Below are 27,025 nucleotides of genomic sequence, written 5' to 3' on the forward strand. Positions count from 1 at the left end.
GATCCCTGCACCGGCCGCTATTTCCAAGTTTGCCAGGAAATCTCTTCATCCCCACAACGGCTCACGAGCTGGTGCCTCACCAAAAATAGAAGCATCCCTTTCTCTACAGATTTAGCGTCTCCTCATTATTTTTCTTTGTTTATGGTCCAACATTCTCCCATTCACTTTGGCCTTGAAATCTTGGAATTTAGTAGGCATGTAACAGTAATATTTTTGCTTTGATTTTCGGTCTAATTACTGTAAAAAGTCAGAAAAAAAGGTGTCTGCTCTTTTCGAGAATTTCACGGGAAATGACTGCGACCGTCTACTGTTTGCAACCATGAAGAAACGGTTTCAAGTAAGATTTTGTTTCGTCCTACTCACAACCAGGTCCCCGACCAGCCATCTGAATGTACTCTCTGGCGCTTATCCAAAGAACTACAATTCCCGACGTACACTGCGGCCTTATCAGCCTAAATTATACTTGCTTACGCCATTTCCACCTTCACAGACGTTGGATGCTGGACTTTGTAGTTTGGGTTAACTTGACGACCTGGAAAGGGAAAAGCGTGGCCGAACCGACTGCTCTGAATCTGGTATTACGACACGGTTTTTAAAATAAATTACTGCGATAACGTGTCAAAGCCAAGGTAGCAAGAGGTTTTTATGTATTTCACGTTCCGCCTTTCTCCTGCCTGGGCCGGGAAGGGGAAGTGACGTACATCCGGTGTAATGGCGGCGCGGTGGAGTTCCAGGTAAATACCTAAGTCTGTGGACTCGTCACAGGCAGCGAACCAGAGGGCGGGTGGTGGGTTACCGGACCGGATGGGGAATGAGACTGGACCCAGGAGTGGGTGCGGGCTCGCTGGTACAGCCGTAGGCGGCACCGGGGTGCGCGGGGCTCTTCCCGCCGTTCGGCGGCCCGCGAGGCTGGAGTGTGAGAACCGGTCCGGCGGAGGAGTCTGAGCGGGTGGGGAAGGGGCTGCCGTGAATCCCTTTTCGCGTGCGCGGAGGGGTTTAGCCTCCTAGTAAGGTTCTGCAGTATCTTTGTTGCTGAAATCCGGCACCAGCGTAGGTTCTTTCTACTGTGTGCTGTGTTTCAGTCGCCCATCATTTAAGAGTCTCTCGAGTCGTCTGGGCTGGAGGCCTCTTTCGGGTCGCAGGACATGGGATTGTATTTAATGAACTGTGCTTAATTAAAAAATAGTGCAAGTTCCACTCATGCGCTTTGGCGTAGTTTCCCTGTTACGGCTTCTCTGAAATGTCAGTTTCTTTTTCATATATTTGCCCCGTAAGTGATGATTCTTCCTAGTATTTAGTCTTGGGGACTCTTTGTTCTTCAGTATGTGTTGCTCTTCCTCTGTCATCCTTTATCCTTTCGTAAGTTGATCAACCTCCAAAAACGTGATAGCTCCCTCACTTGGCCCTCTAGTACCACCTCTCCGTTGAGCTCACGATCCCACAATACGCTTGCATGTAAAGGTAATATAATTAATTCCGCTAAGTCTAACTGCAACACCACTTTACCTATTTTCACTTATAATCCTTACAACAATTACTTGAGATAAATGGAGAAGGAAAAAATTGGGGAAAGACTATTATTCCACATGCAACACTGGAGACTGAAAGTTGGTAAGAGTTCCCTTAGCATTTGCCGGTGTCCAGGCTGGAAACAGCAGATAAATAAACAAGCAAACTTGGGCTTCAGAAGACCAGGTAGCCTGCCTCCTCTTTAATTGTGTTTAGATTTATCTTGTTTTAGGATTGTCTGTGAAGTGAAGAGTTAACCTGAATTACCTTTCTACTATGGAAAAGCAAGTTTAGAATTAGCATTAAAAGTGTTATTTTGATCAAAAGAAGCATTGTTACAGGCAGTATCTGTACGAGGAGGAGACCTACTTATGTCGGTGCTGAGTGATGGAGTAGTAAGCCAAAGATTTCAGCCTTGTGTCATCATATATAAGCCTGTTGCTTAGGGCAGATCACCTAACTAACATCTTTGTTCTCAGCATCCTCATCTGAAAAATGTGGATAATAGTGATATCTACTACAGTGGGTTGTTTTGAGGATGAAGAAAAATAATGCATGTAAGGAGAGCATTATGCACAGTGAGTGCCTGGCATACAGTTTTAGTTATGTTACTGTTACTACTACGATATAGTTGACGAATTGTCTGACTTCCTGTTCTGTGGTGCTGAGTGTTTCCCTTGCACTTCTTTGTGCCCATGTCGCTCTCATGGAGCCTTTCCCACCTCATATGTCTGGGGCTCTGAAACTTCAGATCCCAAGAATGCTGGCCCAGTGGTTCTGAAAATGTGGTCTCCTGAAACACGCAGCATTAATATCTCCTTGGAACTTGTAAGTAATGTAAATTATTGGGCTTTACCCTAGCCACATTGAATTAGAAACTGGGGAATGGAGGGCCCTTCAATCTCTTTTTTACCAGACCATTCATGTGATTCTCATGCGAGGGCTCTGTTATGGTCCACTGCCACCCTGGAATCAGGTTTGCTGTCTTCCTTGCTGCAAAGTATTTCGTCTTTGGCTAGCCGTTATATCTGTGTTATGCTGCCCTTCCTTCCCCACTTTGAACAGTTTAGTTTCTGACACTTTCTATTCTACTTCACTGTCTTTCCCAAACCAGCTTTAGCTCTCTCAGTTTCCCCAGCAGCTGAATTCTTAGAGGTTAACTCTCCTCCTTGATGATTGTGCATTGCCAAGTGCACATGTCTACAGTGGCTGTTGTACCTGAGACCACCTAAAAGAGTACACAGTGATACATTGTGTGTTTATAACCCCATGCCTTAATTTGCACATTATTCTCTGCTTATTGCCAATCTGCATTTAGTCTGAATTTTGTACTACCTGGTGTAACCTTAACTCGGTAGAAGTCAAGAGTAGCCTAGAGCTGGTACAAGCTGATCCCACTGAAGACTTTGTGGGCTTGTTACATTCCTCTGCTTTTCCGTTCAAGTCTGAGAATCCTAGCATGGGAAGGTGATGGAACAAAAAAGCCTCTGGCATAGCAGTTTCAGCGAACTTCAGACTTCCTAACCTATAGCCTAAATATCTTATCTCAGTATATGCAGTTCCCAAGTGGACATGGAAGAGACATTTCAATGCCTACAACCAAGTACAAACTTTCAAAGCATTTTCTTCAAAAATGATACATCAGAAGGAAGCAGTGGATTGAGGCAGTCTTTTTCCATTTGTTGCCAAGCTAGTAAGTCTTTCCCAGTCAAGAAATACCAAAAGGATAGTATGGGCTGCTTTCACCTGGGGACATATGGGCACCTGTCATACAGCATAGATTAGCTAATGGAAAGGAGAGACCCTGTGGAGATTTATGTTTAACTTGACTTGGAGCCTAACTCATACATGGGTAAGGCTAGACAGGGTTCAGCACTTCCATCTGAAAAGTTGCCTTGAGTGTCCTTTCCTTAATTGGTTTTACTATGACAGCTTTTTATCAGGACAGCTGGTGATAGGAGCCTCTGTGGTGGAATGTAATGGTGTGTGCCTGGGGACTACATAAATCTCTGGAGGCCACCACCTTCTGCTTTTCTTTAAAACTTAGAATGTGGCTCTTGAATTAAATACTTAGAAAGCCCACTTTCAGAGCTGTGCTGTGAGAGAATTGGCAGAACATATCTAGCCCATATACTTAATTGGGCAACAGAATTTTGGGGAATGGGAACAAAGCTGTATGAATGTTGAAGGCATAGGACACACTCAGTAATGAGACTTGTTTCTGTAAGTTGTAGTAACAACAACCTGAGGGTCCTGTTTCCTCTTGCAGTGCCATCAAAGGAACTTTTTTCCCCTCCCATCTCAATAGGGAGGTTTTTTCAAGCTGCTCACCAGGTTAATATGGGGTGAAGACAAAGAGGGGTTAGCACCTGACAGTGCTGTGTTGATGCAGTTTGATGACAGACAGCTTGGGGTTCCTAGAAGTGGGGGCTGATAGGTAGAACAAGGTTGCTGGGGTATTCCTTGTTAAAGAAGTTGTCAAAATATCATTATAGGGAGTTCTATGTAGGAAGAAATAGGGATAATCACCAAAAGTCCACACACCCTCTTTTATATTTAAGTTTAGAATTGGAACCTACTAAGGAGCAGACAGTCTTGGGTTCTGGATATAAAGCAGTGACGAAGAACTTCAAGTATCCAGTGTTCCCATACAAGTTCTTTTGTGCTGTAGTTTCATGAATCTCTCCTGTTCCATCTCATTTCTGCTTAATCCTTTGTAAGCACCCTGTACTCGACTCAAACAACTGTGAATCCCCTAAATTAGTGGTGTCAAACTCATTTTCACTGGGGGTCACATCAGCCTCATGGTTGCCTTCAAAGGGCCGAATGTAATTTTAGGACTGTATAAAAGTAACTACTCCTTGACTAGGCACAAGGAGCTCAGCACTGCTGATAAAACAGGGTGCGGGGCTGGATTCTGCCAGCTGGGTCTTGTGTTTGCCACCTGTGCCCTAAGTTCTTTTGTGTGTGAGTCTTTTTTTTTTTTTTAAGTTTAGAGATATTCATTCTTTTTTTTTTTAAAGATGTTATTTATTTATTTTTAGAGAGGGGGGGAGAGAGAGAGAGAGAGAGAGAAACATCAATGTGCGGTTGCTGGGGGTCATGGCCTGCAACCCAGGCATGTACCCTGACGGGGAATCGAACCTGTGACACCTTGGTTTGCAGCCTGCGCTCAATCCACTGAGCTAAACCAGCCAGGGCTCTCTGAGTCTTTACACATGCTAATCTCATTTCCTTAGTGACCTTTCCCCCTTTCCTACTTGTCCTTCAAGATTGAGGGTCAAGACACACATCTTTCTTTATGCCCCAGACCCACATACTTATTTGCAGTTCGTCTTTTCCAGTAGTATTGTGTTTGTAACGCTGCTATAACACTTAGACTTTTCTCTCCCCAGAGGAAAGGAACTGTGATCTCTCAGACCTCAGTGCCTTGTGCACTGTGTAAGGTGTACGTCACTTACTATGTGCAAAGGCACTGCTTTTAACCCTCTAAGCTTAATTTGTTTCCAGGAAGTAAGGGGTAAAGAAAAGAAGGAAAAGACTATGACCATACAGCTCTTTCTCTTAAGCTTGTACTTTATTTTCTCTGTAAGTACTTTTGTGACCCACTTAGTAATAGCACTATCAATTATGTCCCCAGCCTCATCTTTTTTTTTTTTTTTTCAGTTTTGTTTTCCTGTTTGTCCTGGACAAAATTTTTTAATTTTTGTGATCTCACAAAGGAGACTCTAATGCACAAATGCATATTTTAATGTAAAAATGAAAAAGGCAGCATTCAGCAGGTGACTAGAAGCACTGGACCTATTTCTTAGCCACAAGACATATATTAAGTAAAGTGGTGAGGGTTATGGTATCGGTTTTCAATTTAAGGTTTTAGCTCTTCCTTGTTATGAAAATGGATATAAGTTTGACTTAATCACTAGATCAAGAAAACCCATATAGATAATATGTATTCAGTGAATGAGATGATGGGGCTAATGAGCAAAGTTAAATCTTTTTACCACGCAGTTGAGCTGTGAACCAAGGGATGTATGGGGAAACTCAGGCAAAACAGGGTGGCTTTAGGAGGATGTAAGTACAAGTGATTGAGGGTTTAGCAGCAGTGGAGATGTCCCTTAGGACTTGTTTTTACTTAGTAACTAAAGGGACTGCTACTGAAAAAGTCTATAAAAGGATAATAAGCAGAGCTAGGATTGTTGATACAGTAGACATTGAGACAAAATTTCCATTTTAAAAACTTAGAGGGAAATTTGGAAAGTATGGAATAATATTGCCTATATTGTAGTGGGATGTGCTTTTAATTAAGGCCTGGGGTTCCCTGAGGGCAATTTTGCAAATATTTAAAGGGTCTTTTGGCCCTGCATGGGTGGAATACAGTGGAGCCCTACCTGTTAGTAGTATGCATATATAATTTGTATATTTTTAGAGGCAAGTTGCAAAAGTTCTTATACCTTAGAGATAAGGAAGACCTTGTGAGAAATCTTGGTAGAGATCTCAAAAACAATTTGCTTTCTAAAATGAAATGAAGATTGTCTCATTATGGGATCTTTTCTAAATGGAGGCATGTATCTACATATTTCCTATTAAATGAGAAGGTGGAATCAATAGAATTTGGAGACAGACTGTGAGTGAGGAAAAGGAAATGTCACTTCTAGCTTTATAGGTGATATCTTGAATTAGAGGAAGAACTGGTTTGAGGAGAGGAGGAAATGATGACTCTAGTTCAGAGGCAGCCATAATAGGCATTTGGATGTAAGGATTTGGAACTTTAGAGAAGGCTGGGCTGGAGTAAGAGTCATTCTTAAGAAGTTAGTTGAAGATGTGGGGGTGGAGGGGAATATGGAGAAAAGATAAGGAATGTTCATGTAATAAGTATGTAGTAAGAGCTTTCTATGTTGGGAATATGGCAATGAACAAAGACAAAAATCCATGAGCAACGATTAACCTCTATGCAATAGTAAATGTTATTTACTATTTACTATTAGGGGTGGACAGAGGAGCAGAGGCATGAGGAAAACCAGGTGAAACTAGTGCCCCTGTAAATTGAAAAGTGAGAATTTCAGGAAGAGGTGGTTAGCACTACCAAATTCTGGAGTGATGTCAGATAAAGGAAAGACATGGTTTCTGGATTTAGCAACAAAGAGGTTATTGTGTAAACTTGATGAGTATTTTGGAGTAGTGGGAGTGGAAAAGACTTCGGTGGGTAAGTGGAATTAATGGGAGGTTAAGAATTGGTGGCATCAAGTGTAGACTTGTGTATCAAAAAAAATTGACTGTTTAAAGAAAAAAACTAGAAACTAGAGAGGGGGCAGGATAAAGAGAATTTGTCTCATAAATGTCATAATTTATATTTAAATGAATCAGTAAAGAAGTTCAACATGTAGAATTTTTTTTAACTCTGTGGAATCAATACATATAAATCAAGAAATAGCGGATAGAAGTTTTGAAACAAAAAATTAACAAATTCCTGCTCTGATAGAGTCTATATTCTAATGAAAAGGAGCACATTAGAGGATCTTCCTTTGTAACAGCAAACAAATTTTAAAAAAATTTAAGTAGCATATCCAAATGATCATATCACTAACTTTGTGTTCTTTGGTTACTTAAATACCAACCACTGTGGATTGGCTTCATGATGTAGGAAATGAATGGGGTATAATAGCTATTCCCTGTTTATAATTAGTTATTTTTTGTGTGGATATTGGTATCACTGAGTTCATTAAAAAGATACGAACTTTTTGATTTTTTTTACTCATCTACATCTTTTTTTTTAAGATTTTATTTATTATTTTTAGAGAGGGAAGAGAGAGAGAGACAGACAGACAGACAGACATCAATGTGCGGTTGCTGGAGGTCATGGCCTGCAACCCAGGCATGTACCCTGACTGGGCATTGAACCTGCAACACTTTGGTTGCAGCCAGCGCTCAATCCACTGAGCTACGCCAGCCAGGGCTTCATCTGCATCTTTCATGACATGTCCCAAAATTGGTATCATCTCCTCTATTTAGTGTCAGAGACTAGTCAAAGGCTTTTATATTGTGTTCATTCCTCATCACTTACAAAACCGAAACAGTATCCAGATACTGTCTGCACAGCTTCCAACCCTGTACTTGAACACAGAAATATTCAGTCATTCAGATGGTCATGAGTCAAATTGTGCTCCTAGCGTGCAAAGACTAGGAGCAAACAACAGGGAGAACAGTTCTGCAGTTCTTTATTTGTAGTTCTTGGAGTCAGACTGTTCTGATACTCAAAATTTTTGAGATTTTAAGGAAGAAATACAGTATAGATATAGTAAGTAATACCCTTTTTGGGGTCATGAGCAATGTCCTCTAATTAAACACATTAGCATTTCCATACCACATCAAGAATACCATGAAGTCTCAAGTTGTATATGTCAGATTTTGCTGCCAGTTGAGTTTGCCACAAGGTTAAAGAGAAACGTGTATTTTTGGAGCTTTTCAGATTTCAGAATTGCAGGTAAGTGGTTGTCACCCTGTACCTGGTGACTTCTCCTGAAAGGGATGGCAGTGTGTTGGCCTTTTTGTTTTCCTGAAATTGTGAACTATTGCTGAAGTCAAATTACATCATTTTCCTTATGTGGCATATCCTAAGGCAAATTTCTAACCAATAAAATGTACATTTCCAAAGGGAAAAAATAGCAAGAAAAAAAATAAGAAAACGGTCTTCTTAAACAAAGGGGTTTTCCTTTAGTACAGACAGGGAAAGGCTGGAGCAATCTTGTCATTAATGCTTAAGAACTGTGGCCAGTCTGCTGTCACTGCCTGTTCCCGGAGGAGGAGCATTGCTCTTTGGAAGGGGCAGGGGCTTGGATTCTGTTTGTGGATTTTCCTGAGGACCCCATCCTCCCATTCCTTTTTTGTATTTTTATTTTTTTGCATTTAGAACAAATTTTAACTAGTTTTTATTTGAATGTTAGTTAATGTTACCATTCTCCCCATTGGGCATCTAAGAATTGGGGTATTTTTAACTGTTTTACATTGTTTGAAGTTTGCCAAGCCTACTGTTGCTATGTAGAGTGCAGAAGAGCAAACTATAGGGAATCCACTTTCCTTTTAACAATTTTATGGTAGTATATTTTGGTGAGTTCCTCTAACTGGGTTGAGGACTCTTAAGGGATAACGGTAGATTGGTAGATGGGTTCTACTAAAATAATAGAGAAAACAGTGCATTTCAGCCATTGGTTGAGCATTTTCTCATTTTCTGAATTTTTGAGATAATTGTAGAATTTACAGTTTCATAGTTTCCAGTTAACAGTTTCAAGTCCTTATAAATGTTATTAAAATTTTAATTTCTGATGCTTGGTAAAGCTGATAGAAAGATTGTCATTTTTAAATTGCATGTCCTTATTATAAAATCTCCTTGCTCAGGAGAGCAGGTGTGGTTTTGCTGAGTTGCTTACTTGTGACAAGGAGAGAGAAATTTAATAATTCATCATAAAATCCTCATAGTGGTGCTAAGAAGAGCAGTGAGAGCTATAAACTCTAGATAAATTGCCCTCTTTGCAGGAATTTCCAATTAGTCCAAGTATCAAGCAGGCACATGGTGAACTCTCAGAATTTCCCTAGAGGCATAGTCTGTGTAAATCTGGATAGTGATAGAACTTTATACATTTTTTCTTTCTTTTGTTAGAATGGCAGTCTACCTTATAATATTGTTAATTTCACACTTACATTTTGGGACATGGAAATGTAACAAACTTTTTGACCAGCAGAATATTGTTTGGTAATGATGGTTGAAGGGTAGAAAGAGAAAAGCTGACACTGATCAGAAAGAAACTCACTAAATTTAAACAAGGTAAATTTGAAATAAAATACATAGAAAAAAACATTTTTTAAAATGTGTTGGTAGGTTAAGAAGAGAAACCAGATTTAAGATCAAAGGGGGATTTCAAAAGAAAATGCTAAATCTTGAACAATAGAGTGAAGTGATTTGCTCATATTAAATCTAGCCATAGTGAATTCTAGGTATGCTGACTAAATAAAGGTATCTTTAAAATTATTATTATGGATGTTTAAAAAGAAGTAGTGTCTCTGTTAACATCAAAAATTTTGCTATCTGGAATTTTGGAAGAATCATCAGTTTAGGACAGGAACATTTTCTGGATAGTAGAGACCATACCTGTTTACATTGTATCATGTGGCAGTTTGGTGTCAATTTATTAACATTGGCATTTTCATTGGGCTGGAGTAGTGAATAGTTTAGGCATTTAAACTTTTTTTTGAATTTTAGCTCTGTCATTTACTAGCTGTAATTTATTTAGACACATTGCTTCAAATTTCTTTACCTCAGTTCTCCCATTGAAAAATAAGGCTAAAAGGTACTTGACCAGCATGGCTCGGTTGCTTTAGCCTTGTCCAGGAAAGCAAAATGTCTCTGGTTCGATTCCCAGTCGAGGCACATGCCTGAGTTTCGGACCTGGCCCCTGGTTGGGGCACCTGCAAGAGGCAACCAATTGATATTTCTTCCCCTTTCTTTTTCCCTCCCTTCCCCTCTTTCTTAAAAAAAAAAAATCACCAAAGCAGAATACATATGAGGATTGAAAAGATTATATAATAAAAGTACCTAGTATAATGTCTTTGTAGATGCAAGAATTTATCATTATTCATTATTGTTATCTTATTCTCAATTACACATTTTTGATTTCTGAAATAGGAAATGTAGTTAATTAGTTAATCTCTAGATGTCTTGGGAACATTAGAGAGTGTAGGAATCAGTGAAAGAATGCTGGCAATTCTGATATTCCAAATCCCACCCAGTTCTCATTCTTTTACACAGAAAACCATGATGTGAATATGGTAATTGTCAGCAAGTTTACAGTCTTACTGGATTACAAAGGGTTCTCTTCCATTATTTTGTTCCCAAAGTAGAGATAAGAACTTCAGCTCACTTTTTTTTTTTTTTAAGAAAGAAGGCTGGATGGAAGATATTAATCAATTGAGTTCGTGTTGAATTCAAGTTAACATGGGTTCTTACTGTATAAAAATATCCTATTCTATAGTAGGGCAAATTCAAGATCCACATATATTTGTTTAGTCTCATTTATTCTATAACTGTGCTGCTCTTTCTTTTTTTGTCCTCCATGCCATGGAATTGTTGGTGACAGTGGTTCATTTGTCTTCTATGTTAAAGCCCATTGATGAAAACTCACCAGTAAGATAGCTAATTAGTAGTCAAAGTTAATTTATTAATTTGCTGCAGCAAGGGAGAAAGCATACTATAGGGAATCATGTGGTGCCTCAAAAGGTGTTGTTAAAAAAGGAAGGGGTACTTAAATAGTTTGTGAGACTGAAGGTAGTCATCAGAGTTGGGGTTGGGCAGAGGATGTAAACTAGAGTCGCTGGAGCAGTAAATGGTTCTATCTTGAAAGCATACACTATAACTCCTTGAGATATTATCATTTTTACTTTAAACCAGCCTATGTTTTTTAGATTAAAAAAGTAGTCTTTTTTTATTTCCTGAGAAAGTTACCATATCTAATGTTCTCCATTTCTTCTTGACAAAATGAATTACATCAGGTTTTATTGCTCTTCAGCCCGAGGAACTTCCTTTAGCATTTCTTGTAGTGCAAGAGTATTTTTGCTGGAATCCTAGGTTAACAGTTTTTTTATCTTTCAGTATTGTAAAGATTGTTCTGCTATCTTCTAGTCTCCTTATTCTGATGAGAAGTTAGCAGTAATTTCAGTTGTTATTTCCATGTATGTAAGGTTTGTTTTATTCTCATGCTGCTCTCAGGATTTTGTCTTTATCTTTGGTTTTCAGGTTTGACTTGACTAATATACATAATCTGTATCTATGTGTGTAAGTGTGGTTTCTTTATACTTATCCTGCCTGGGATAAATATGAAGACGGGATTTATCTCTGGGATTCTCTGAGCTTCAGGAATAAATTTATGCCTTTCACCAAACTTGAGGAAACTTTAGCTCTTAAGTTTAAAATACTTTTTCTATCCCAGTTTTTTCTTTCTTTTCTTGGACTTTACACATATATGAGACCTTTTGATATTGTTCTACATGTCCCTGATACTGTTTGTTAATTTTTTTTTGGCATTCTATTCTTTAGATTGGATAATTTTTAATTTTACTTCAAGTTCACTGATTTTCCTTTATCTCCATTTTGCTGTTAAAGCTATCCAGTGAATTTTTCACTTAGGATATTTTTCAGTTCTGAAATTTCAGTTTTGTTCTCATATGATTTATGTTGTTTGTTTGTTTTTTCCTGAAATTTTCTGTTTTTATTTTTTGCAAACTTCTTTTCCTGTGCATTTTTGAATATGCTTTTAAAACCTTGTGTGCTAATTCCAACATCTGGGTCATCTCAGTGTTGGTGTCTTTGATTTTCTTAAGATTAGGCCTGTTATAGAAAACAGTTTTCTGATAGTTGAGGTTTTTTTATGTGAAAACTGGATTTAATTACATTCATATGAGAAGTAGTGACTTTTTAGGTAGTTAACTTGACTAGACTTAGATTGCAAATTCTCTTTTAGCTGTTCACATCTGAGTTTAGTTCTTTAATCCTTAGCAGGACTTTATTTTGTGCATGTGTTGGTACAGGAAGAGTCAGAAATTCGGGAGAGTTTATAACCAGCACTTTGAGCTCTCCTTCTCTGGCTCCCTCCCATCTGGGAGTCCTTTAGCAGCACATTAGCCTATCTGCAGTGGCAAATATGTAAGAGGTACTGTGTTTTAGATTGAAATTATATTTTATACATTGATAAATTTGTAAAGACTCTCAAGCAATATGTATATTGCATATACTAACCTTGATATCATGCTAACCACTATAATAGAAACTTTCCTTGACTTAGTTGTTCTGTACATCCCCATCTGTTTAAATGGTAGCAGCCTTGTGTTACTTTATAGTGTTGAGGTTATTTGTGTACCTGGTCTAATGAAAGAATACTTAATTGGGTGTCCTCAAGTTAAGTTTCTACTTAGGGTTCACCACTATTATAGCTTACTTGGGTCATTGAAATGACTAACCTGACCTTCAGTACTCTGATGTTTAAGAAGAAGAAATTGGCCCTGGCCAGAGTGCTCATTTGGTTGGAGCATTGTCCCATGCATCCAAAGATCACAGGTTCGATAACTAGTCAGGGCACATACCTAGGTTGCAGGTTCAATTCTCAGTCAGGGTGCGTATGGGGGCAACCAGTTGATGTTTTTCTCTCACATTGACATTTCTCTTTCTCTCTCTCTCCCTCTCCCTCTTAAAATTCAATTAATATATCCTTGGGTGAGGATTTAAAAAAGGAGAAGATAATCTGTAACATCCTTTCTGGCATTCAAATTAAAATTTTTTCCTGATTGTATTCAATTATTTTGGTACTGAGCACAGTTCTTGCTCTAGATTATCTATGTCTTTTAATTTTATTTTCTTCTATCTCATTTTGTTTTTGTAATTGTGTTTCTATACACCATACTAAAAACCACCTAAATATGCAATTTTCATAAACCACTTAGATATATAATTCCAATAAAATACTTAAATGGCAGTTCTACATAAACATAACATTCAACATTTTTCAAAAATTCCTAAAATTTAACAGATGGATATTGAAAGACATTTTATTTTAGCATTTAATGTTGATGACTTTGTTTGTTCTAAGCCAAATATCTAGTTCTCATAAGTGCATATGTCTGAAGCCTTGTGCCTTTGGTAGATCATATTAAGACTTGATTGCTGTAGCATCTTATATTTTCATGCAGAGTATATTTGTCTCTGAGTGATCATTTATTGCAAGAACATTGTATATTTCATTCTTAGTTTATGTAGAAACATTGGATAATTTATGTTCAGTTTATACAAAGTTTCTCTCTTTTTTAAAGATTTTATTTATTTATTTTTAGAGAGGGAAGGGAGGAAGAAAGAGAGAGAGAGAGAGAAACATCAGTGTGTGGTTGCTGGGGGCTGTGGCCTGCAACCCAGGCATGTGCTCTTACTGGGAATCGAACCTGCGACACTTTGGTTCGCAGCCCACGCTCAATCCACTGAGCTACGCCAGCCAGGGCTAAAGTTTCTCTTTTAATTGTTTCCTCCATTCACTTGTTTTTTTTTTTTTTTTAATGTCACAATGCTGTTTTATGATGTAGATATAAGTATCCCTCACTGAGGACAAGTTGAATAAAGTTATCTGACATCAGTTATTAATTTTTGTTCCTCTCAGTCATTAGAATAAAATACTTTATTGTGCATAATGTGTCCTTTTTACTATTTGCTCATTGTTCAGAATCTTTTCTATTAATATGTGTTCTTTATACATTATGTGGAACTATTTAAGGATTTTTTAGATTTTTAAGTTGTTGATTATATTTCTTCCTATTGACTAACAAAACTAAAAGTGGTCAAAGTTAACAAAGCATTTTTTGGTATATTTTATAGGTGACCCTTGCAGACAGAAAAAGTAAACTGTCAAAGAATTCATACCATTTGGTACTTGTTATTTGGACGAGCTGATTTATAGGAGTCTGATTTATAGGATCCGCTGGCAACAGAAAATGAAAAGTAGTGTGGCACAGATAAAAGTAAGTGTTTGAAACTTATAATAAAAAAATGAACTTGTAGTTAATTACCTATCCCTTAAATAAAAATGCATTTATAGAATTTGGACATTAGATGCAGACAGTTAAGTGGTATGCCTCTAACCTGCACAATTTCAAATGTAGATACTTTGTTAAATGGAATTAATAGTGTTGGAAAGGACAGTTGAGAGAACATACAGGGTGTGTGTGTACATGTACACACACGCATTAGCACCTACACACACACACACACGCATTAGTACCTGCATCAGTCAACAAAGTGCATGTAAATGGGCACATGAAAAAAAAATAGTAACAGCAGGAAATTCCACCATTCTTCTTAAAGAACATGCCTTCTTGAATGAGCATGCAATGAACTGTGTCCTTAGTTGGTCACAGTTCCTGCAGATCTGTCTACAGGTGAGCCTTTTGTTTCATATTTCACAAGTATAAGTGAGCTCTTTATCCCTGTGTTCTCCTGTAGACATTATGTATTCATTCAACACATATTTGCTGAATTCTTGCTATGTCTCAGTGACTGTTCTAACTACTTTGGGTAAAAAGGTGGACAAAACGGGAATCCTTGCTCTCATGGAGTTTGTATTCTAGTGGGGAGAGACAAAATAAATTGTAAAACTTAAAATGAAAGTAAATTATGTTAGAGTGTTAAGTGCTAGACTTGTATTTATGAAGAAAAGAAATCGGTTAAGGTTGATCCATATCATTGGAGGTTGCAGTTTTTAATAGGGAAGGCCCATTGAAAAAGTAGCCATTTAAGCAGAGACTTGAAGGATACGAGCAAGTTAGCCATGGAGATGTCTGGGGGAAGCATGTGCCAGGCAGAAGGAACAGCAAATGCAAATGCAAAGAGTCTAGCATGGCTGCAGCAGTTTATGAAAGGGGGAGCATAATAGGAGATGAGGGCAGAGCAGTCACAGGTCAGTAAGTCCAGTTGCTATCAGAACTGTTTCCCTGCTGTGGATAGACTTAGTGGCAGAGCAAACCATTTCACTTCTTTTTCTTTTCACCTTCATGGATCTACAAGCAGGCACATCACTTCCTGGGTCTCAGAGTGATTAAAGGAGAAGGTGTATTTTTATTTAATTATAAATCTAGGCACTTCTCCTTTCCTCTTCTCCATGAGCTTTGTACCTGTAACCCTCCTTCTTTAAAGAGAACCAATAGATCATGAGCTCCTTAACAGCAGGCACCAGGTAGAAGACCTGGTATATGCTAAGTGCTTAATAAATTGAATTGATAGACTTATGGACTGAGTCAGGCTCTGCTGCCATCATTTCTAAATTCTTTCAGCCATGAGAAGACACCGTTCTCCAGCCTTCCTGCTTGGTGGACAACCCACCTGTGCTTACATATCTCCTTTGGCAGGAGGCTCGCCATCTCTAAAGGTAGCTCCATCTGTCAGTACATAACTTTTATATGTAGTTAACTGAAATCTGCCTCTTTGGGACTTGTATTCATTGGTCCACTGGGACTCAAACAATTAATTGTGGGCCTAGTAAGTGGCAGATGGTATTAAGAGCTGAGGACATAAGAAGAAGACCTTGTGTGGAACTGACTCTTGACTGAGCCATGTTAGATTAGGGCACTCAGATTTAGACTGATGCCTTTTATAGAAAGAGGAAAGTGTTTAATAGCTCTCAGAGTCTTCTTCCTGTTCCTCTTAGACTGTGCTTCTCCACCTTTTCCTCTTGTGTTCCTCTGTGATATCCCGTCCACCTAGGAGTGGGTGTCTTCAGTCAGCACGTCCTTTACACTTAGTAGTGGCTTGGACCTCCCAATCAGTTCTCAGTTTATTTTATTTAAAAAAATTTTTTTAATTAATTTGAGAGAAAGAGAGGGAGAAGGAAACATTGCTTTGTTGGTCCACTTATTTATGTACTCATTGGTTGTTTCTTGTATGTGCACTGACCAGCGATTGAACCTGCAACCTTGGCATATCGGGATGATGTGCTAACCGACTGAGCTAGCTGGCCACAGCCCGCTTCTCAGTTTAGTGTGCCTCCCTCTCTCTATCTTGCAAGCCACAAGCAGGTCCACTATCTGGGTTGGACCCAGTGTTACCTCAGGTGAAGCTCAGATCTTCCCTTGATGTGCTGAGGATTCATCTGTTAGGTTCAAGAGGTCTGAGCTGAGGATCCCTTGTTTTTCCATTGAGTCTTACTGTAGCTTCTTTGGGTAACTAGAAGCAAGCTCCCTACCTCCTTCAGCCCCTCCTGTCCCTTGCTCTTGAAGATTTGCTCCCTGAGCCTAGTGGATGCCCAGAGCCTCTGAACTCAGGCTCCCTGCTTCACTCACCTCCTTGTTCTGCTGTCTATGTTGGTAGACTACAAGTGATTGCATGATGTACTGTATTTGTTTTGCTGGATGAAAAACTTAGAGAATTTTTAAAGGTAATTTTGGCAATATGTTATTTTCAACTACTCTGATTTACAATCTAAACTCTGTGATAAAGGAAATTGAGAAATTCTCGTTATTATTACTTGAATCATACCTCAAAATGATTTTTCACTTAGTGAAATCCTATTCAGCAACTAAAGCCCAGTTCAGGTCCCTCTTACCCTCTGCCATCCCTCAGTACTCTGTAACATAGTGATTGTGCCATATTCCAGATCTCCTGCTAGCACTTACCATGTGTGCCAGTCATCTGTTAACTTGATTGTATTTATGAAATCCCTATTCACAACTTCAGTATTTTTGGTTTCTCCTTCTTGCTCACAACAGATGTTGCGGAGATGTGTTAAAGATCATTAGCACAGAATTGAGGCCATCTCTCTAATGTAATCAAAATAATTGCACTGCCTTATTAAAAAAAAGTAGAATTTGCAGTTTTATTATCTCTTTCCTCCTACTTCTCCTTATTTTCTTCTCCCCCCTCTCCTTACCCCCCCCGCAACATATAATCTGATATGTTTAATTTTGGAAATCTTTATAACCATCTTTTTCCTTTGTGATCATAAGTTCCTTGAGGGCTTTTCTTATCTTTTGTATCCTTCAGAGTGTCTACACAGGAAGGGCTTTGTCTTACAGTAAATCACCAGTAAATATGTTTGATGTTGCCATGAATTGAATGAATCTTGTGCTCCATATTTGGCTTGAAATATTGAAGTTGGGTTTTATGGAAACCTATGTATACATGTTGAACATTTCTGCTTTATTGTGTTGCTAAGTGAAATAATTTCAAAGCTTTCTTACACACATTAGAAACAGGCTTTTAAGATGGTTGCACTGAATATAAAACAACAGCCTATGGCTACTGTAAATTGTAAATTTGATCACATGCTTATTTACTTACATAGGTGAATCTGGTTTGTGTATACTGTTTGAAAAACTCAGTAGTTAATGAGACTGGGAATTTATTTGTTGTAATGTTAGACTAAAACTTCCATTAATCACATCATCATAAAATAAGAGGAAGTTTGAGCAGCTGTTTGTTTTTCTATGCAGTATAATTTTCTGTTTTTAAATGTATCTTTTTCCCTCTAAGGAGACAAGGATGTAAGTATACAAAACAAATTACTCATTATTTGTTTTATTTTTTCTTAGATTTTAAGATTAAGTTACTTTTTAAAAATTACTGTTTTTCTTAGGTTAATGAAATTATTTTAATTTTTTTAAAAGGCTTATGAATATAAATGTTAACCAGTGCTATAAACAATTTATCTACTTATAGAGATAAGTATTTTGGCTTCTTAAATATATTTGGATTTTTAAGCTAGGATATGTTCCCATACTGGATGGTTCATGTCTGTCTCATGTGACATGTCTCTTCAGTCTCATGTTATATTGAAGTCATTTGTATGTCAGTTCCTTTTCAAAGGATTTGACATAGGAGCTATATCTTCTGAATTAAATCTTTCAAATCTTTAGAACTAATATAGTGCCATACATATCAGCCACTCAAATAATGTTTGCCTAAAGCAAAAATGAATTTCATAAATATATAAAAGTTTATTTCTTCTACATGTTTATTTTATCTAGATTTTTTAACCTGGACTAAAGTTGTGGTTATTATAAGCTGAAGGAACTAAGTAGATAAGTTCAGTATTAAGACTTGGGCAAAACCACAAGAGTGAGCTCTTGCTAGAAAGCATCTGGCCCTTAGTCATGTAATTTACCAAAAAAAGCTTTGATTTTATTTTTCAACAGGAGATGTCTTTATAAAAATGGTATTCTATAAGTTTATAATTTATATAAACTTAATAAATAAAATACCATCTAAGTAGCATTAAAATTTTGAAAAATATTTTCACCTACCTTAAATTTGGGGGGTTAAAAAGGGTATTTGCTCCATTGTGAAAACGAATTTTTACAAAATACTTGGAAGTAATTTCTAAAGCACTTTCAATTTTCTGAGATACATATTTCATTGTGTATGTATTTTTTAACATGATTTTTTAAAATGCTTCCTCTTTTTTTCCCCTTTGAAAGCATTCTTCAGGTCATGACAGAAGGGAAAACAGTAATTCATATCAGAGGACCGTCTCTCCAGAGGATAGGTAAACAGTTTTCTTTGTTATGAATTCAATTTAAATATTTTATAATAAGCTTAAGAAATTACTTAGTTCTTAGGTTTCTAATTTTAGTTTGAACAACTTCTTTTTTATGGTTTTACAAAGAATATTACTTGAGTGGTCTTGAGGGCAAATCATTCTTTTTTAAAAATTAATTTTTTAAAATTGTCGTTCAAGTACAGTTGTCTCCATTTTCCCCAACCCACCCACCTCCCACCCTTGAACCTACCCCCTTTGGCTTTGTCCATGTGTCCTTCCTACATGTTCCTTGATGGCCCTTCCCCTGTTTTCTTCCTTTATCCCATCCCCCCCTCCTCTCTGATTACTGTCAGTTTGTTCTTTATTCCCATGTCTCTGGTTATATTTTGCTTACTTGTTTTGTTGATTAGGCCCCAGTTATAGGTGAGATATACCACTGCTGGGATTACACCCTAAGAATCCTGAAACACCAATTCAAAAGAACCTATGCATGCCTATGTTCACAGTAGCACAATTTATAGTAGCCAAGTGCCAGAGGACAAATCATTCTTGACTGATTATTCTAGAACTTTCTAATAAATAAGTAAATAATTGTAGATTTCAAGTAATTTTTTAAATGAGAGTGAAGAACTTCAATATCTTCAATATGAGGTAGAATGAGTGTATAAAATGGAAAATTGAGTTAAAATCACATTATTTGGAGGCATTGCTTTTACTGTTACTACTATCCTTTCCTTTTAAATACGTCTTTATAGTCTTTAAAATATTTTTATATATCATCATAATCATGTTAAAATCAAAGATCCAGAAATATCACCATTATATTCATTATGCATTCGTAGGGGACTTCAGTTATTTCGCTTAGTAAACTGTGACCATTAAAAATAATTTATGAAGGGAAAGGCACCCTCTAAACTTTTTTTCATTTCTCTAATCTCTTCCTCACTTCATATACACTTTCTTATTCCACTCTGCTGTCTCCAAAAACCTTTGCTTAATGGATAAATTAATTACACTGGTTTGTAACTACTTACCATCTTTCATCAGTTACCTAGTGTATTTAAAAAAAGATCTCTACACACAGAAACACACACATAGGTCTATGTGTGTATATAAATAAATCACAGATGTGTATGTAAAATATTGATTGTGTTACTATACATTTATTATGTCAGTGTGTGTTTAACTTCTCTTGAGGTTCTCTAATTGTATTGACTCTTAAGATTCAAATAGCAGATCTTATACTACTCATCCTTGTTTGCTAGTAATTTCAATTCATTATCACTGCTGTCCAAAAACGTAGTTTCAAGATTAATAGCTAATAAAGTCTTTTGCAGTGGAGTTAGACTGGTCTTTATAGAGGCCACTTGATGGCATTGGTCTCATTTGTTCACTGTCTTGATAAAATGAGTAGATACAGACTAAGCAAAAGAAGGCATTTGCAGGATACACTTAATGCTAACTATATATGATATCTATATATCCTTTACTAAGTACAGTGTGACTCAGGATGACAAGTTTGGTTAAGTAAATTCCAGCGTTGATTTTATACACAAACTGAAATCTTTTATAATTGAGACTGAATGAATGGGTATCAAAAATGAGCTATCTCTTAAAAATTTGGTAACACATTTTTTAGCCATAGAGTTGTTGTACATTATGAATGTATGGCTTTCCTAAATATATAACATAGTTGTTTTCAACTTTGGTTTTCTTATTTTCTGTATTAGATATGCAGAACAAGAAAGATCCCCTCGGGATAGAGATTACTTCGATTACAGCAGATCAGAGTATGAGCATTCCAGAAGAGGACATTCTTATGATGGTAGCATGGAGTCACGGTTAGTATTGGAAATTTTAACTATAGAAAAAGTGTATTTGGCCCTGGCCTGATTATCAGTTGGTTAGAGTATTGTCCCAATATGCCAAGGTTGTGGGTTCCATCTCTGGTCAGGGCACATGTAAGAGGCAACCAATGAATTCCATAAGCAGTGGAACAGCAAATCAATGTTTCTCTCTCTATCTTTTTCTCTAATATTCAATAAATTTAAAAAATCTGCTCTGGCTGGTGTGGCTTAGTGGATTGAATGCCGGCCTGTGAACCAAAGAGTTGCTGATTTGATTCCCAGTCAGGGCACATGCCTGCCAGGTCCCCAGTAGGAGCATGTGAGAAGCAACCACACATTGGTGCTTTTCTCACTCTCTTTCTCCCTCCCTTCCCCCAAATAAATAAATAATAAATAAATAAATAAATAAAATTTAAAATCTATATAATGATAATATGAAACTGTTTTTACTTACTCTGCTTATATAACTCATGGTAGTACAGAGCATGAGCAGTATGATCTGAGTTTCCAAGGAAGTATATGTAAATAATAGCTAAGTGGACAAACTCATCTCTAGGGAAAAGTAATAAAAAGCAAAGATTTACCCTTTCCTGTTAGTTCTTGATAGTTTCAGAAAACAATATTCTGATTATTTTAAAAGTGGTAGCTTAAGAAAGGATACTCACCTACATTAATAGGGAAGAGTAATTGTGGCTAGGAAGTGGTTGACTTTCTTTGAAAATTGTCTCAAATAAACATCTTATGTTCTGAGATTTCTAATAAAAATATCAGTTGTGTCAAGAATAATTTCAAATGTTACATTTTCTACAATAATTTTTCTTTTAAATTGTCAGTATTGTAAATAAACTCTGTTTTCCCTTTTATATAATTCATCATCTATGTCACAGGCCAATTTATCTTCTGAAAACACTATTTTCATGTAACTATCCCACTCAAAATCACTAGTAATGATTCCCCAATATAAAAAAAAGTATGTTGCTGAACTTTTCCTTTCAACTACTATTACACAGGATTCTTTATTGTTTCCGTACTGTTCTTTTCACTCTAGCCTGGACACACTTGCTCAGTTTTTCAGTAGTTACTCTGTCTACTACTACTATTTGCAGAAAGCCAGTCTCCCTTTCTTCCCCCTCCTCCCCTTCTTGCCCTCAATATAAATTCTGTCAAGTGTTGAAGACCTAATTTATGTTACATTTTTTCTGTGAAGCACTTTCTCACCATTCCAGACCACTTCCTTATCTGAATTTCTGGGGCCCACTTATGATCTTAGTCATTTGGTATGCAGAAATACATTTAAGAATGTATTTCATATTGTCTTTTCTCCATTTTCAAAAATTTAATGTTACAGAAGTAGGGATCGAGAAAAACGCAGAGAAAGAGAGAGAGATGTGGATCGGAAAAGGTCCCGGAAATCCCCATCTCCTGGGAGAAGAAGCCCAGAACCATTGGTAACCCGGAGTTCCTCTGCTCAGGATGAACCTACTGCAAAGAAGAAGAAAGATGAACTGGATCCTCTTCTTACTCGTACTGGTGGAGCATATATTCCTCCTGCAAAGCTCAGGATGATGCAAGAACAGATTACAGATAAAAGCAGGCATGTTGATTTTCACTAAGTATACAAGGCAAACATACCCTCATTGGAAAAAAATGGTCAACTGTGGTCTAATTAACCTTGACTGTTGATAATTTACATGAGTCCACAGTGATGATAGAACCCTCAAATTAGACTACTTTCCTTTTTTACTCTATAAGCTGCTTTGGAGCTTTCTTACTATTTGCCCTGACATTAGCTCATAACTTCTTTATTTTTTTTTATGTGTATGAATTTAAAAATTTGAGGAAAGACCACTTGGCTCCTTTAGCATTATTTCTTTCCTAATTGCATGCGGTGTATAAGTAGTGTCTATTTTTCCTGGATAATCAAGTATTGATATTTTTGACCTAAAATTAATCTTTTTCAGTTTGACCAAACCAGGAGTTGGTATACTTTTTCTGGTAAAGGCCAGATAGTAAATACTTAAGGCTTTGTTATTCTATCTCTGTTGCAGCTATTCAGCTCTGTTGGAAATACAGCCATAGATAATACATAAACAGATGAGTAACTTAGTTCCTATAGAGCTTTATTTACAGAAACAGACTGCAGACTACGGGCTGCATTTGGCTCATGGGTATAGTTTGCCATCCTCTGTACTAATCCATGAAGCTAAGTAGACAATTTCTCTTTTTTTCCTTTTCTTAGGCCATAACATCTTAGACTGTAATGTTTTGCTACTCTAAGGCAAAGAATCAAAATTCATATATGAATGTTCACATTCAAAATACCTTTCCTTCCTTTTTCAAAATAATTGGGATGTTGAGGCATTATATAGGAAAGTACAGCTAAGTTTTCAAGACCTTTTTCTTTAATGGAAAGAGATACTATCTAGGTAAAATAGGGTTCAAGATTGAAATGGTCACTCAGTTAGTTGCCAGGGAGCTAGTAAAAAGATTGGGCTAGAAGATAGCTGTACTTTAAGAAAAATGGCCCTGGCTGGCGTAGTTCAGTGGATTGAGCGCGGGCTGGGAACCAAAGTGTCCCAGGTTCGATTCCCAGCCAGGGTACATTCCTGGGTTGCAGGCCATAATCCCCAGCAACCGCACATTGATGTTTCTCTTTCTCTCTCTCTCTATCTCCCTCCCTTCCCTCTCTAAAATAAATAAATAAATAAAATCTTAAAAAAAAACTTACTAAAAAAAAAGAAAAAGAAAAATGGATTCTAGGTGGACCAAGAAAGTGTTCTTACATCTTTCCTGGATTTTTTTAATGGCAACTTGAAAATACTTGAGAACTTTATATAAATGAAATTAATTTTGTTTCGAGAATGAGCTTGTAGTAGAAATGTCATATAAAATAAAGTATACAATTTTGAAGTAAATTAAAATAAATACGTGCTAAAAAGGAACATTAGATAACATTAAATTTAAAACTCATAAGTTTCTCTTTATGTGTCACATTCCAACACTTGGTAGTGATGCTTGGGGTTTTATGTGGAGAAGAGATTTGGAGATGGCTTCTGTGGTTCATGGTAGCTTCATGGTCATGTAGGCTTGTAGCTCTTACAGAAAGCAGTAGTGGCAGCCTCAGTGAGAAGTATTTACTGTTTCCAATCTGGTCCAAAGTGGTCCGAGTTGTAAAAGACCAGAAACATTGTTAATCCAACTCTATTTATGAATACAGTGGACAGAGTCAGCAGTAAATGAAGTTTTAAGTAGATTCCTTGAAGATAATTATTAGGCTTACCACTACTTCTTGTTATATAATGTGTTAAGAAGCACAGAGAATACTGTATCAAACTTTTGTTCTTTTCATGTTTTAAAAAACTATTATTTCAGTATGATTGCTATTCTTTGTAAACCTATGTATTTGTATATACTATTCCAAGAAGTCTGTCAGCTTCATCAGAGAGCTGTATGTAAGAAAAAAAAAAAAAGACTGCATCTGAAATCATACTTCACAGAGAAATAATTACAAAAACCATAGAATTTTATAGCTTTAATATTAAAAGGCTTTTCCTATCATTACATTCAACCAAAGAAACCCAATTAGTCTAAAGAATTTACCTTAGATCTTAGTTAAAAAAGAGTATAACTAACATTCAGCTGGAATAGTGTGAAATTACTGCATAAATGTAGAGATGTTCTTTAAAATATTTAGAACAGTCTTTCAGCCTCAAAATTTTCCTTTTTTCCTATAATTATTTCTTTATATTGTGGTTTAAAACATTTAATTTTTTTCTGTCATGCTTTTACAAAAAGAGACGTAAGAAAAATTTCCTTTTTATTTATATGTGGATGTTTCAGATAATTATTTAAAATAAAAATAATAGCTGTTATTTTAAAATGTTTTCTTTAGAGACAAGTTTTATGAATTGTCATAAAGTAAGCATGTATTGAATCTAACTAATGGATTAAATGTTACAAATTACAATATACATGATCACGATCATATGAACAAAAATTATCCTTATATATCCTTAGTAGCCGTATGTTACTAAAGGGAAGCAGCCTATATATAAGCATTATATGTACATAAAAGCCAAATAGCTTAGGATATAGTGTATGTGTTTATTGAGTAATATTTTACAGCATTTTGGGTTCATTTTGTGAAAATCATGTTAAAAATAAAAAACTAAGTATTTTTATGTCCTTATTATAACCTCATTTAATTGTTGACTAAGTTTTAATCTTTATTAAAATATATTCTTTTTAGCTTAGCATACCAGAGAATGAGCTGGGAAGCCCTAAAGAAGTCAATCAATGGTCTTATCAACAAAGTCAACATTTCTAATATAGGTATTATTATTCAAGAACTTCTTCAAGAAAATATAGTTAGGGGAAGGTAAGCATCAGCTATTTTTTTTTTGCAGTATTTCATACTAGTTTTTTATTTTTTTATTTTTAAGTTTATTTTATTGATGCTATTACAGTTGTCCCAGTTTTTCCCCCCTTGCTCCCCTCCTTCTGGTACCCACCTTCACTCTAGCAGTTCCCCCCAACTTAGTTCATGTCTGTGGGTTGTACATATAAGTTCTTGGCTTTTCCATTTTCTACACTATTCTTAACATCCTCCTGTCTATTTTTTTACCTACCAATTATGCTTCCTAATCCCTATACCTTTCCCTCCAACCTCCCCGCTTCCCTCTCCTTGCTGATAGCCCTTCAAATAATCTCCGTATCTATGATTCAGTTCCTGTTGTAGTTGTTTGATTTTGGTTTTATTGTTTAGATTCATTTGTTGATACTTGTGAGTTTGTTGTCATTTTACTGTTCATAGTTTTGATATCCTTTTTCTTAGATAAGCTCTTTTAACATTTCATATAAAAAAGGCTTGGTATTGATGAACTCCTTTAACTTGACCTTATCTGGGAAACACTTTATCTACCCTTCCATTCTAAATGATAGCTTTGCTGGATAGAGTAATCTTGGTCCTTGCTTTTTATCACTTTGAATACTTCTTGCCAGTCCTGTCTTGCCTGCAAAGATTCTGTTGAGAGATTAGCTGTTAGTCTTAAGGGAATTCCTTTGTAGGTAACTCTGTTCTTCTCTCTTGCTGCTCTTAAGATTCTTTCCATATCTTCAATCTTGGATAATTTAATTATAATGTGTCTTGTTGTGGTCCTCCTTGGGTCCAACTTGTTTGGGACTCTCTGTGCTTCTTGGACTTGTATATCTATTTCCTTTACCAACTTAGGGAAGTTTCCTTTCATTATTTTTTCAAATGAGTTTTCAATTTCTTATTCTTCGTCTTCTTCCATCATCCCTGTGATTTGGATGATGGCACTTTTAAAGATGTCCTAGAGTATTCTCATTCTCTCTTTGTTTTTTTGATATCTTGTTTCTTCATTCTGTTCTGATTGAATATTTATGTCTTCCTTATATTCCAAATCATTGATTTGAGTCCTGGCTTACATTCCTTCACTGTTGTTTCCCTGTGGATTTTTCTTTATTTCACTTAGTGTAGCCTTCATTTCTTCCCTTATGCTTTTGCTGTACTCAGTGAGATCTCTAAGCATCCTTATCACCAGTGTGTTTTGAACTCAGCATTTGATAGGTTGGCTATCTCTGTTTCATTTAGTTCTTTTTCTGGAGTTCTGTTCTGTCATTTGGGTCATATTTCTTTGTCTCGTCAACTTGGCAGCCTCCCTGTTTGTTTCTGTATATTAGGTAGAGCTGCTTTGACTCTGTGTCTTGGCACACTTGTTAAGTTTTATGGGGTGGAGCCTTAGGTATTCGCCAGGGTGGGGCAACCTGCTTCACAGCTTTGTGACTCTAAATACGGGGGAAGGGTTGGAGAATGGACAGTGCTACTGCCTGGCTGCTGGAGGCTTGCTCCCCATCCACCCCATTCCCAGTCAATTTACCCACCTCCCATATGTGACTAGCACCTTTCTAGCTGTTGCCCTGGTGGTTGTTCCCAGAGTGGGTAGATTTGCTTACATTCTAGGACCATGCAAGCCCTTTAAACAGACTCTCCTGAACAACCAGCAGTTTCTTCTGCTGTCCCTAAACCCCATTGGTTTTTACAGCCAGAAGTTATGATGGGGCTTTATTTTCCTGGCCCTGGAACCCTGGGCTGCGCAGTCTGGCCTGGGGCTGAGATCACTTGCTCACCAGGTACCCTCCTGATTTTAATCCACCACACATGAATGTGGGACTGCCTGTTGCCACACTGCATCCTTTCTACCTTGGCTGCCCAGCTCTGCCCCTCTTGCTCTTCTGGATGAATATGGCTTGTTTAAATACTTGATTATTGGGCTTCTATACAGTTCAATTTTTTGGCATTTCTGGGTGTTTTTTTGTTTTGAGGTTAGTTTTGATCCTTCTTATAGTTCTGTCAGGGGTTGAAGTGTGTCTGCTTATGTCTCCATTTTGACTGGAAGTCTTCATAGTATTGTTTTAAAGAAACATAATAACTACATGGATAATAATCATTGATTTATTATACTACTTTATTTCAAAGGAAGTTGAAAATATTTAAAATGCAGTTTTTATAAAAATGTAAGCTATTAACTATATTTATATTTACTTTGTATTCACTATTAGAGGTTATATGGAGCTTTTGTTCTTTGAGGCTTT

The 27,025-nt window shown here is 36.8% G+C and overlaps 1 protein-coding gene across 3 annotated transcripts in view; it reads left to right on the top strand.

The window, feature by feature from the left end:
* The first annotated feature begins 533 nt into the window (after positions 1–533).
* Positions 534–27,025, top strand: part of CWC22 (CWC22 spliceosome associated protein homolog) — a 54,449-nt gene continuing 27,957 nt past the window's right edge. Inside the window, exons 1-6 of one of the 3 annotated variants that reach the window (XM_045831040.1) lie at positions 534–734; positions 13,913–14,055; positions 18,502–18,569; positions 20,294–20,404; positions 21,759–22,004; positions 24,660–24,788. In XM_045831040.1, the coding sequence (XP_045686996.1) occupies positions 14,029–14,055; positions 18,502–18,569; positions 20,294–20,404; positions 21,759–22,004; positions 24,660–24,788 (581 nt within the window). In that variant the 5' untranslated portion in view covers positions 534–734; positions 13,913–14,028. Of the gene's footprint in view, positions 735–972; positions 1,462–2,136; positions 2,338–13,912; positions 14,056–18,501; positions 18,570–20,293; positions 20,405–21,758; positions 22,005–24,659; positions 24,789–27,025 lie in introns of those variants that run through there. The other 2 variants (XM_045831061.1, XM_045831050.1) reach the window with 2 other exon arrangements.

This window comes from Phyllostomus hastatus, unplaced genomic scaffold, assembly GCF_019186645.2.
Source record: "Phyllostomus hastatus isolate PE091 unplaced genomic scaffold, TTU_PhHast_1.1 phas_contig_1, whole genome shotgun sequence".
Taxonomy (NCBI): Eukaryota; Metazoa; Chordata; class Mammalia; order Chiroptera; family Phyllostomidae; genus Phyllostomus; species Phyllostomus hastatus.